General features: G+C 42.6%; 3 protein-coding genes across 3 annotated transcripts; all 3 read left to right on the top strand.

Annotated features, from left to right (window-relative positions):
- Positions 1-3,740: 3,740 nt before the first annotated feature.
- Positions 3,741-4,607, top strand: LOC138943822 (uncharacterized). The gene has a single exon (XM_070314759.1). It carries the CDS (start codon positions 3,741-3,743, stop codon positions 4,605-4,607), a length of 867 nt encoding a protein of 288 aa, XP_070170860.1.
- An 866-nt stretch (positions 4,608-5,473) lies between these two features.
- Positions 5,474-8,011, top strand: LOC138943821 (uncharacterized). Its single transcript, XM_070314758.1, has one exon. The coding sequence runs from the start codon at positions 5,474-5,476 to the stop codon at positions 8,009-8,011; it is 2,538 nt and encodes an 845-aa protein (XP_070170859.1).
- Positions 8,012-8,032: 21 nt separating this feature from the next.
- Positions 8,033-10,738, top strand: LOC138943820 (uncharacterized). The gene is made up of 2 exons (XM_070314756.1): positions 8,033-9,875; positions 10,320-10,738. The coding sequence occupies exons 1-2, from the start codon at positions 8,033-8,035 to the stop codon at positions 10,736-10,738; spliced, it is 2,262 nt and encodes a 753-aa protein (XP_070170857.1).
- Positions 10,739-12,607: the final 1,869 nt, after the last annotated feature.

Here is a 12,607-nt window from a genome sequence, read left to right as displayed (position 1 = left end):
AAGCAGTGGTATCAACGCAGAGTACTATTCCGGGCGGACGTATTCGAGATTACGATAACCGTTATTGTTCTGTGTTCCTTGTATAATAGTGTTCTGTGTTATTATATTAAAGTTCCTTTCGTTCTTTCAAAGGAGTGTTAATTATTTACTTGCGGTACGCGAGTGTCGGTTGTGTCACGCGGATTCCAGTTATATCGATTTCGATCCGCGGACGCAACAATATATATATTATTAGGTACTTTTCTTCTATATAATAAAGTATGTAAAAATAATAATATAAATAACAATTCTTAATGGTAACATTTTCATGACATTTATAAGAAGTCAAATTGTAGTATTCTCTAAGATGTCATTTATATGATGTCTTTTTTTCTTCTACAATCGACGCATTAGAGGACTTATTGACATCATTATGTTATCATTTAGATGGTATTGTTGGATGTCCAATTCTTAAACCTGAGTACTTTAAGAATTCTTTTTGATTACTTATTGCTCACTGGGACATCATTGTCTTGCCACCGAAAAAACAATTCGAGAGGATAATTATTTTTCGGCGCGGTGACATCGCTCGTCACTCGATGCGTGATAATTATTTTTCGGCGCGGTGTCGCTCGCCGTTCGCTGCGTGACTCCGCCTCTCTCGCTCAGCTGATACTTCCGACGCTAAGAGACATAAACAAGTAAGCCATTTTACATTTCTATCAATTCCGGCCTACCGCTTCCCACGCGCTCATTGGCTCAGACATTTTAATTAATAACATAATAATTATTGCGAATTTAGCAAAATGGTATAGGACTTTTCGCTTCAGGTTGACCTGATCTATCTCCATTTTTCGTTTGGCTACTTACATGTCAGACACCTTGTATATGTAAAATAAAAAATTGCTATTTTATAACTGGATTTTAATTTGTATATTTCCAAATTTTTGCGAAAAAATATTTAACATCGCAATCAATTTTTCTTCTTAGTAACAAGAAGAGCAGAAGTTTATTATCGCCTAATCGTTGTCCGATAAATAACGATAATTCAATTTAACCGGCATCGGAAACGCGCCTGTAATACGAGCGCCAACATTCTATCGTGCTGTTGTGCCTCTAGCCGCTAAGGAAGAGGTCTTTTGGGATTTGTACGCCCAAAGGATTAGGATCCACGCTCGAAATAAGACACTCCCGGACGTTAGGTATAATTTAATATATTTTGCAAGATTTAATACACTTTCACTTATTCGCGATTATAATAGTCGGGCGCGATACGTACGGTACTTCGATAATATTGAGCGAGCGAGTAGCCAGCGAGTCGTCGCGCGAGGTGCATCTCGCGCTTATTATATCTCTTAATTAATTAGGTCGTTGATTGGGGAGGAGTGTGGTGTCCCTGACCGGAGCATGTCTCGTGCTCCGCTTGTCAGTCTGTCTCGTCAGCTGCTTACTCAGCTTCCAAGAACTTGACCGTGACTTCCTTCTCTTTAGTCACGTATCTTACTTTTATTTTATTAACATTCTTTTATTACTTTACTCTTTCCTAATTTTAATGCTTAGCTTTACTCAGCTCTTTCTTACATTTTTCTGTTTCACTTTATTGTTTTATCCTTTAATATATTGAGAAATTGGTCGGGTTACGACAAGATTTACAATTCATTGTTTATATCGATCGCAATAGAATAATGTAGTTTTACAAAATTCTGAATATTGAAAATATAAAATGGGCTCTTCCATCACCCATTTTCGTGAGAACGCAATTAAAATATTTTATTAATGTTTAATTTTGAGAAGTCGCCAGTAGATAAATTAAAGGAGTGTTTATATATGTACGACCCAACTGGCAATTTATTGTTCGATTGTTAACACAACGTTTCGACCATATGGTTTTGGTCCTTATCAAGTGAACTAAAATTACAATAAATAATGATAATCCCGTTACAAAAATGAAATAAACAAATTTATGTACCTGCATTAGTTAAAGTTGAAAGAGAAAAAAGTCGCTATGTCATAATGACACACTGTGTCAACCGCACTATTTAAGATACCGAGAAAGACTAAACGACCTTTATTAATATATCGTATATGTTATTTAAATTTTCTGTGTCCTTTTGAGAGTTAACAATGTTGTCATATTTTTTAATAAAGAACATTTCAGCTATTTCTCTCTTTCTTACATGTTTTTCAGTATGCAGGATATCAGGCGTTAACCAATCGAAGTCATGATCAAATTCTAATTTGTGTTTACTAATTACCGAAAGATTACTAGCGTGCATTTTTATGTTATTAAAATGTTCCTTGACGCGGGTAGCTAAATGTCTTTTCGTTTGACCAATATATGAAGCACTACAGTTCTTGCAATTTATTCTATAAACGACTTCCGTTCTATTACTAATAGGCGGCACATTCTTACCACGTTTAATCAATGAGTTCAATTTTTTAGGTACATTGTAGACAACATTAAAACCCATGTCCTTAAAAAACCGACCGATATTGTCACTCAAACCTTCAACAAAAGGTAATGTAATGTAAGAGGGCTTGTCTACATTATTTTCCTCAGTGCTCGGAGTAACATCACCACGGTGTTTCAAAAAATTAAGTCTCTTACAAACATAACGGTTTACATCGTGTCTCGGAAAACAATTATTGAGTAAAATCCGTTTCACGACATCAATATTTTTACCATGAAACTGATCGTCAGACAATAAAATAGAATTTAAAAGTAAACATCTCTTTTTATAGTAACAGCGTTAACCGTAGAATCGAAAGTATTACGAAAAATTACCATTATTGATTATTGAATTTAGAAATCAAAGACCTTAATTTTAATCTAAATTACTTGCGTGCTAAAATTAGAAAGACGGAAAAAAGACTTTTTGATAGTTTACCACGTGATTTGGTGCTTAGATTTTTTGACCTTAATAAACACAAGATTTTGGCATTTAACCGTAAGATTAAGAATAATTTAATTAAAAAATTTCGTAATTTGACCTTTCGACACAACATTGATGTTAATCCGTTCGGTAATATAGACAACTCACGATGGTTGGTTAACATCAGCAGTAAGAATATTCCTGAGAGGATTTTCGAGCTTTTGAGCCTTGATGATAACTTCGGTCTACCGTTACATCAATCTCATAAAAAGGACCGTATTAGTATTGTACTTGAGACTGTGAAAAATTTAGAAACCAACACCGTCACATTTCGTATGAACTATAATCAAGACAACTAGAATCTCGGTTGCAAATTCTCTCGAGAGATTCTTACGTAGAAATAAACATATTAACCTTTCAGACAGATACATTCTGAAGGGATTCTCTCTCTGTAAAGAATTTTTACGTAATAACGATGATATTTTCGTTAATAGGGCAGATAAAGGTCAAGTTACAATAGTTATGGATAAGAAAGATTATTTTGAAAAAATGGAATCTATATTAAATGACCAATCTACGTACAAAAAATTGATCAAAAGATCCAATTAGACAGTTAACTAACAAAATAAATTTACTTGTTAAATCTTGGCTCAATAACGGTTTAATAGATGTGTCCACGTGCAAACATTTAAGCATTACTAACGGTAATTTGCCACAATGTTACGGATTGCCCAAGATTCATAAAACTGGTTTTCCATTACGTATTATAGTATCGTCACTGAACAGCCCGTTGTATAATATATCGAAGTTCATTCATGATATTTTACATAATTCTAATTTGCAACCTAAAAATCTCATATTAAAGATGGCTGGTCATTTGCTGCCGTTATGAAGGATAAACTTATTAATGATGACGAAATAATGATTTCACTTGACGTTACTGCATTATTTACTAATATTCCTAAACAGTTAGTTTTGCGCGCTATCGAGAAACGTTGGAATGACATCGCTCCGAATACAAATTTTAACTTGCTTCAGTTTTTATATGCAGTGAAAATTGTTTTAGATTCGACAAGTTTTTCTTTTAATGGACAGTTTTATGAGCAGATCTTTGGCAGTCTTATGGGATCTCCTCTATCACCTATTTTGGCAGATATTGTGATGGACGATTTGGAGACACATTGTTTGAGTTTGTTGAATTTTATTGTTCCTGTTTATTATAGATACGTGGATGATATCTTTGCCATCGTTCCCCGTGCAAAAGTAGACGAGATTAAGTTGGTTTTCAACAGTTATCACCAACGCTTAAAATTCACGCATGAAACAGAGTCGGACTCATGTATTAATTTTTTGGACACCACTGTTATCCGCTGTGATGGCCTACTGCAAAATTACAGCAGCGCGATATTCACGAAATTTAAGAGTTTCTCGAAAGCGCTCTGTTCAAAATTGAAACATTCAATGTCTAAATCTCAATCGGCGAACGTCGCCGTTAAATTAACCCGATTGCCTCGAAAAATAAAAACACGAGCGAGAGTAAGCATCGTCGCGATCAGCCGATCGGCGCGTGATCGCTTGATCATAACAAAGAAAAAGGCGCGTGATCGCATTCCTTTTAGAATGAAAAACTGTGACAAACAGCTAGTTCTCGAAGGTTCGAAATCGGAAAAACTTGTTATTCACATCGGCAGAGCGCGAGTTTCAGCGGTCGGTCGATTTAGTCTTACGCTGACACCGATACGAGCTGGTCGATAGCAATCGATCATAGTTTCGAATATCATCATTTCTCGTATGATATTCTTTCGCATATTCGAGCTCGTGTCGCTCACTCAGTGGGAATACTCGTCTCAAAATCGGTCCGAAGAGTTTGCCGCTTACGCCGATTCGAGCTGGTCGATAGCAATCGATCATAATTTCTCGTTTCATACTCTCTCGTATGATATTCTCTCGTGTCATATTCTCGCTCGTGTCGTTTCGCGCTACTTATTGTGAACTTCGCGCTGTTTTGTTTAATCTCGCTCGTGTCATATGCGATTTAGTCATTCTCGCTGGAAATTCTCAACCGACATTCTAGCAGACTATCGAGAATTGAACTCAGTGCGAAAGACGCCTCAGTGTCTGTATTCCTACCTGTTATGTACTTATCGAGTTTGTGAGTGTTAAGCGTTTGGAGTCCGAGAGTCGACGCGCGTTCACCGTTCCGCGAATGTCCTCTGCCTCGCGCCAAGCAACATCCGGCGGCCGCGTGCAAGATATCCGTTCTCGCGAGAGCTTCTAGCAAGAAGCTCTACAAGATTTCCGATACGCGTTGAAGGCAGTCATTAACAGGACATTTTGAAGATATCCGTCGGAGATGCGGAATACGTGCCGTCGCTCGCTCCGATTATTCTAAATAAACGAATAATCAAAACAAGCCGCATTCAAATCGTTTCTCATTCTCCTTATCCTCCAGCGGATCTACGGATTCGCGTAACACACTGCTTCTCGCTCATTTCTGAGCGTCTCTAAAGATTCGGGCGACTTCGTCGAGGTCGACTCCCGAACATATTGGTCCTTCGAGCCGGATTGGAGCGTGTGTGGAGGATACGTTCGCGAGTGAGTGATAGTTTGATACATTCACGATGGCAGAGCACTTCATACTTCAGCAGCAGTATCAGCGTTCCATAGAACGCTACCTTGAGAACTTCAAAAAAATCGGGAGAAGCAATCTAACTCCAGCTAAGGTGCGCTCGAGGATTTCATCGCTAAAGGAAGTCTGGATTCAATTCTCTAACGGACATGCCGACGTAATGCAGAGGATCCCGGAAGCTACCCGGTCGTCCTTTGGCTACTTCAAAGAGAATCATTTCGACTCGACCTACGCAGCCTACCAAAATGCTCTGGACTACATGGCAGAGATCATGGAGGAAATGGAGCCGGTCGTGAGTCCAAACCCATCTCTTTCCTCGACGAGGCTGCACGCGGACGCGTCCGCGTTTTCGTTGTCGCATCTTCCGCCCATTAAATTGCCTCCGTTCGACGGCAATTACGACGAATGGGAACAATTTCGCGATCGATTTACAACACTAATTCGTGAAAATTCGGATCTAAATAATTTCGCTCGCATGCACTTTTTATCATCGTGCCTTAAGGGTAGCGCGCTGGAATGTATAACGAATATTTCTATAACGGCGGCGAATTTTGAAATAGCGTGGAAAGCGTTAACCTCACGGTACGACGACAAAAAGCGGTCGATAAACAAACATCTCTCGATATTGCTCGGCTTATCATCTATCCCGCGCGAATCTGCCACCGAAATGCAGACTTTATACGACAAAGCTAGTATCGCAATGGCATCATTAAAAGCCCTCGACAGAAAACCGGAGGAACTCTGGGAAGATCTTGTCGTTCATATCCTTGTACAAAAATTAGATCCGTTAACGCGAAAAGCGTGGGAAATAAGCATAAGCAATACAGATGTCCCGCCGTCGTACGAGACTTTAAGCAACTTTATTAAGTCTCGCACTCGCGCTTTAATGGCATCCGCTCCAGTGTCAGCCGTTAAACCCGGTGTAAAACCAACCGCAGCCTCGCGAGTTCATGCCGCAACCGCATCCGCTAATGCACAATCGCAGTGCTCGCTGTGTCCAGCTCGACATTTTATTCATGAATGTCCTACGTTCGTGAGCAAAACTGCGAGTCAACGTCGCGATATCGTCAAGCAACAAAAACGTTGTTTCAATTGTTTGAGCGCAAGGCATTCCACACATGAATGCAGAAGTAAATTTTCTTGTCGGGTTTGTCACAAGAAGCACCATTCGATGCTACACGTTGACTCGGACTCTAGCTCAAGTGCTTTGAAAAAAGCACCTTCTAATTGCTCGTCGCCTCAAGCGTCGGATGCGGCGCCGGAGGTAAATTCGTTAAGCGCCTCAACTGTAATGCGACGACGGAAACCCGTGCTCTTGGCGACGGCCTGGGTAACAATTCGCAGTCCGTCGGGCAGCACCGCTGTCGTTCGAGCTCTCCTCGATCAGGGCTCTGAAATGACATTCATTTCGGAAAGTTTAGCGCAAATCTTGCGCTTAAAACGAATTCGCATGCCGATCTCCGTTTCCGCTGTCGGCGGGATAAACGCGGGGACTTTTCAACATGCGACACACATCTTTATTTCTCATCGAAAATCTCTCGCTCCGTCGCTGTCCACAACCGCGCTCATTCTAAAGTCGCTAACCTCTTACACCCCGAGAAGACACGTGGATCTCTCGTCACTGTCGTACCTCTCCGACTTACCGCGAGCAGATTCGGATCCGACAAGTTCCGATCCTATAAATATCATAATCGGAGCCGATCTCTATAGCGATATCATTCGCGACGGTATTCGCAGAGGAAGCGTCGGGCAACCATTCGCTCAGAATTCCATTTTCGGATGGATAATCTCGGGACCTCTCACGTCGCTCGAGAGGAACGATCCCCCTCAATCGACAATGACTTTCGGTCATTGCGATCGCGGTAGCATTTCCGCTCATCATACTATAAGCTCTCCCTCTCTCGAAGAGGAACTTCGTCGCTTTTGGGAGATTGAAGAACTCCCACGACAATCAATTCTTACGCCGCAAGAAAAACAGTGTGAAGAACATTTCAGCTCGACGCATTATCGCGACTCCGACGGCCGGTACATTGTGCGCCTGCCGTTCAAAACGAGCCCTCCGATCAATATTGGTAAATCAAGATTTCGCGCCGAAAAAATGTTAAATTCGCTAGTCCGGAGACTCCGCGATAAACCCGAGGTCGCGAAAGAATATTTCGACTTTATTTCCGAATATGAACGTCTTGGGCACATGCGGCCAGTGCCGATGCCGCAAGGTGACATAGAACCAGCTGTCTACCTCCCGCATCACGGGGTGATCCGGGAAAGCAGCTCAACCACGCGTCTTCGCGTAGTTTTCAACGCTTCAAGCGTTACGTCAAACGGCACATCTCTAAACGACCACTTACACGCTGGTCCTAAATTACAAACCGATCTCATGTCGGTAATATTACAATGGCGACGCTATAAGTACGTGTATTCATGCGACATCGCGAAAATGTATCGCCAAATTCTGGTCGATCCTCGCGATACTAATTATCAGCTTATTCTGTGGAAACGATCGCAATCGGAATCGCTTATCGATTATTAACTTCTCACGGTGACGTATGGAATGGCCTGTGCGCCCTTTCTTACCCTTCGGGTATTAAAACAATTAGTCCGAGATGAAGGTCAGCAATTTCCGCTCGCGGTTTCTATCCTACGCGATAACATTTATGTCGACGACTTGCTATTCGGAGCTGACGATACGACTCGAATTCGACAAGCGCGCGATCAATTAAACTCAATGTTAAAACGCGGCGGATTCGTATTACGGAAATGGGCTAGCAATTCACCCTCTCTTCTTGAGGATATCGACAGAGCGGATCACGGTTTAGCAACGAAAAAACCTCTGGCTGAAGACGAACAAATTAAAATACTCGGAATCGGATGGAATCCGACAAACGATACTTTTGAATTTCGCGTATCATTGACGGATAATGTCCCAGAGACCAAGCGTAAGATCTTGTCCGCGATAGCCAAATTCTACGATCCACTCGGCTGGGTCACTCCGGTTACGATTACCGCGAAAATCTTCATGCAGCAACTCTGGCGACTAAAAATCGATTGGGATGATGTTATTTCCGAGCCACACATAACTAAATGGATAGAAATTTACTCTCGGCTCTCGCATCTCAGTAATTCGCGAATAACGCGCTGGGTCGGTCTCGGATCGGACACAAATCACGCCGAAATACACGGATTCGCTGATGCATCTACATATGCCTATGCCGCATGCGTCTATCTTAAAACCATTTCGTCAGCAGGCAACATCACGACAACGCTGCTCGTCGGAAAATCAAAGGTCGCGCCGTTAGAACCTCTCAGTATACCACGGTTGGAATTATCCGCAGCCGTGTTACTCTCGCGACTTGTCGAGTTTGTTCGCGAATCGAACGGTTACAAAAATCTTCCGTGTTATTGCTGGATAGATTCTACGATCGTGCTTGCGTGGGTAAGTCAACCTCCATCCCGATGGAAGACTTTTGTCGCAAATCGCGTAAACGACATTCAAACTCGTCTTCCAGACGTCGAATGGCGACACGTGCCAACGGAGGAAAACCCCGCGGATTGCGCTTCGCGCGGAATATACGGCGATGAAATTATTAATCGAGAGCTATGGTGGCAAGGCCCTCCATGGCTACAATCCACTTCCGATCAATTGCCGCGCAACGAATCGTATTTTTCACCGGAAGCCCCTCTTGAAGAAAAAATTAATTCTCTTCAATGCTCTCAACCTCACGTTACGTGGGACCTCGCCTCAAGATATTCATCTTGGCCCAAACTTATTCGCGTCACCGCGTACATACTTAAATTCATCAGCTTGTGTAATCGTAACCGCTCGTCGACGTTCTCGCTCCTGTCGTCTCAATATCCAGCATCGAGAAGCATCGCTCTTTCTGCATCCGATTGTAACACGGCCAGACTTTTCTGGATTAAGAAAATTCAAGCTGAATTATTTCCGACGGAAATAAACGCGCTTTCAAAAAATAAGAGCCTCTCGTCGAGAAGTTCACTTCTCTCACTTCGACCGTTCCTCGATCGGGACGGGATTCTACGCATGGGTGGACGACTTAACAAAGCTCCGTTGCCAACGTCAGTTCGACATCCGACGCTTCTCTCATCTCATCCTCTCGTTACATTGATTGTGAATCAAACTCATTTACGAGCGTTACATGCCGGACCGCAACTCACGCTAAATATTCTGCGTCGCGATTTCTGGATACTTCGCGCTCGTAACATGGTAAAGACTGTCATTCACAAATGTGTTGTATGTACTCGCGAACGAGCCGCGACTCCCACACAAATCATGGGAGATCTTCCCGAAACTCGCGTGACAGCGACAGTCCGCTGTTTTTTGCATTGCGGCCTGGATTACGCAGGACCCGTGCAAGTTCGCGCTTCCGCTGGACGAGGTATTACGTCGCGTAAAGCATATATCGCACTATTTATCTGCCTTGCGACAAAAGCAATACATTTGGAGTTAGTAAGCGACTATTCCACTCAAGCATTTTTAAATGCTTACTCTCGATTTTGCGCTCGCCGCGGTCTACCACAATCAATGTATTCGGACAACGGGACCACGTTCGTCGGAGCGGACCGAGAAATGACCGTCGCGTACCGGTCAGCAGTACGAAATCCGAATTTCTTGAACTTAACGGCCTCCGATAAAATATCGTGGAATTTTATTCCTCCCTCCGCCCCACACTTCGGCGGATTGTGGGAGGCGGGCGTACGGAGCGTCAAAACTCATTTGCGTCGCGTTTAGGGGAGTCACATGCTCACATTCGAGGAATTCTCGACTTTACTATGCAGAATCGAAGCGTGTCTAAATTCTAGGTCGATTGCGCCCCTTTCAGATACGCTTGAGGACTACGAAAGTCTGACCCCCGGCCACTTCTTGGTCGGATCAGCGCTTACTGTAAACCCGGAACCATCATTGCTCGATCTCCACGAAAATCGGCTTTCGAGGTGGCAGCTCGTCCGAAACGTTACCGAGCGATTTTGGAAGTTATGGAGTAACGATTATTTAAACACGTTACAACAAAGAGCAAAGTGGCGAAAGGTCAAGCCGCCGATCAAAACCGGGCAACTCGTTCTGTTGAGAAATCCGCTCTTACCCCCCTGCAAATGGGAGTTGGGTCGAGTGACACAATGTCATCCCGGCTCCGACGACCTCGTACGGGTCGTCACCGTAAAGACGGCCACCTCCGAATTTAAAAGACCGATCGTAAAATTGTGCGTTTTACCGGTCAATAGTGAGGCAACGAACAATTAGAAACCTTCGCTGCGTTGCGTTCCATTTATTGTAATTCATAATATTAAGATCAAAATTGTCAAGATGCGAGCGTCATTCCGCCAAGGCGGGCGGCAAATTCAGCGCGTCAAACCATGTCGCGTAACTTGTAGTCTTTTCGCTCATGTGTCTCATGTTACTCGTGGCGTGCGCTCTTATCGTTTATTGCCATTGTTATCCCGATTATTTTGGAACCATCGTTCCAAGGCGGGCGGTATGTTCAAAATTGAAACATTCAATGTCTAAATTTCAATCGTCGCCGTTAAATTAACACGATTGCCTCGAAAAATAAAAACACGAGCGAGAGTAAGCATCGTCGCGATCAGCCGATCGGCGCGTGATCGCTTGATCATAACAAAGAAAAAGGCGCGTGATCGCATTCCTTTTAGAATGAAAAACTGTGACAAACAGCTAGTTCTCGAAGGTTCGAAATCGGAAAAACTTGTTATTCACATCGGCAGAGCGCGAGTTTCAGCGGTCGGTCGATTTAGTCTTACGCTGACACCGATACGAGCTGGTCGATAGCAATCGATCATAGTTTCGAATATCATCATTTCTCGTATGATATTCTTTCGCATATTCGAGCTCGTGTCGCTTACTCAGTGGGAGTACTCGTCTCAAAATCGGTCCGAAGAGTTTGCCGCTTACGACGATTCGAGCTGGTCGATAGCAATCGATCATAATTTCTCGTTTCATACTCTCTCGTATGATATTCTCTCGTGTCATATTCTCGCTCGTGTCGTTTCGCGCTACTTATTGTGAACTTCGCGCTGTTTTGTTTAATCTCGCTCGTGTCATATGCGATTTAGTCATTCTCGCTGGAAATTCTCAACCGACATTCTAGCAGACTATCGAGAATTGAACTCAATACGAAAGACGCCTCAGTGTCTGTATTCCTACCTGTTATGTACTTATCGAGTTTGTGAGTGTTAAGCGTTTGGAGTCCGAGAGTCGACGCGCGTTCACCGTTCCGCGAATGTCCTCTGCCTCGCGCTAAGCAACATCCGGCGGCCGCGTGCAAGATATCCGTTCTCGCGAGAGCTTCTAGCAAGAAGCTCTACAAGATTTCCGATACGCGTTGAAGGCAGTCATTAACAGGACATTTTGAAGATATCCGTCGGAGATGCGGAATACGTGCCGTCGCTCGCTCCGATTATTCTAAATAAACGAATAATCAAAACAAGCCGCATTCAAATCGTTTCTCATTCTCCTTATCCTCCAGCGGATCTACGTGTTGGATGAGGTAATCTCAATTTGAATTAAAGCGCGAATATAAGCAGTATTATCTCAACCAACAATAGAGGGCACAAATCAAAATATATATAGGTCATGATTGTGCGAAATAGAACAGACGTGTGTGCGCAGTCAGTCTTGTAATAACAGAGCGATCCTTTTCATATTTTGTAACGAGTCCAAGTCTTTCTAATATTTCTTTTCGAATATTACAACATTAGAACATTTGTATTAAAATATAGTAAACGTATATTTCATTAAAACTAATAATCGTGTACTCTTCACTGCTGGTAAAACCTCAACAGGTTATGGGCCCAGAGCCACGTGTTGAGTACAAAGTAATAAAACAGTAAAATTAAAAGAGAAATTGAAACTTTCGGTACATTATAAACTGATCAGTAAAAAAGTTAAAAATGTGTGCTGCATCAAATACGACTGGAACGTTGGAAGGCATCGACAAATTGAAGGATGCCGATGGATATCCACTGTGGAAATTCCAGATAGAAATTCACTTGGAGGCAGCAGATCTCTTAGAAATTATACAAGGAGAGCCAACAGTTGGACAACTACAAGCAACAGAATGGAAAAGAAAGGATGCAAAGGCAAAGCGGATAATCG

The sequence above is a fragment of the Polyergus mexicanus genome, unplaced genomic scaffold (genome assembly GCF_030449975.1).
Source record: "Polyergus mexicanus isolate NDT 795.1 unplaced genomic scaffold, iyPolMexi1.0 SCAF_44, whole genome shotgun sequence".
NCBI classification, from domain to species: Eukaryota; Metazoa; Arthropoda; class Insecta; order Hymenoptera; family Formicidae; genus Polyergus; species Polyergus mexicanus.
Note: the sequence above shows the minus strand (reverse complement) of the source record. Positions and strands in the feature narration are given on the sequence as shown.

Bases quoted from the DNA above. Each gene is read 5' to 3' on its own strand.
- LOC138943822 (XM_070314759.1), top strand. From the start codon at position 3,741: ATGAAGGATAAACTTATTAATGATGACGAAATAATGATTTCACTTGAC.
- LOC138943821 (XM_070314758.1), top strand. From the start codon at position 5,474: ATGGCAGAGCACTTCATACTTCAGCAGCAGTATCAGCGTTCCATAGAA.
- LOC138943820 (XM_070314756.1), top strand. From the start codon at position 8,033: ATGGCCTGTGCGCCCTTTCTTACCCTTCGGGTATTAAAACAATTAGTC. The intron at 9,876-10,319 runs GTATTACGTCGC...CGCCCCTTTCAG, and splicing joins TCGCGCTTCCGCTGGACGAG to ATACGCTTGAGGACTACGAA.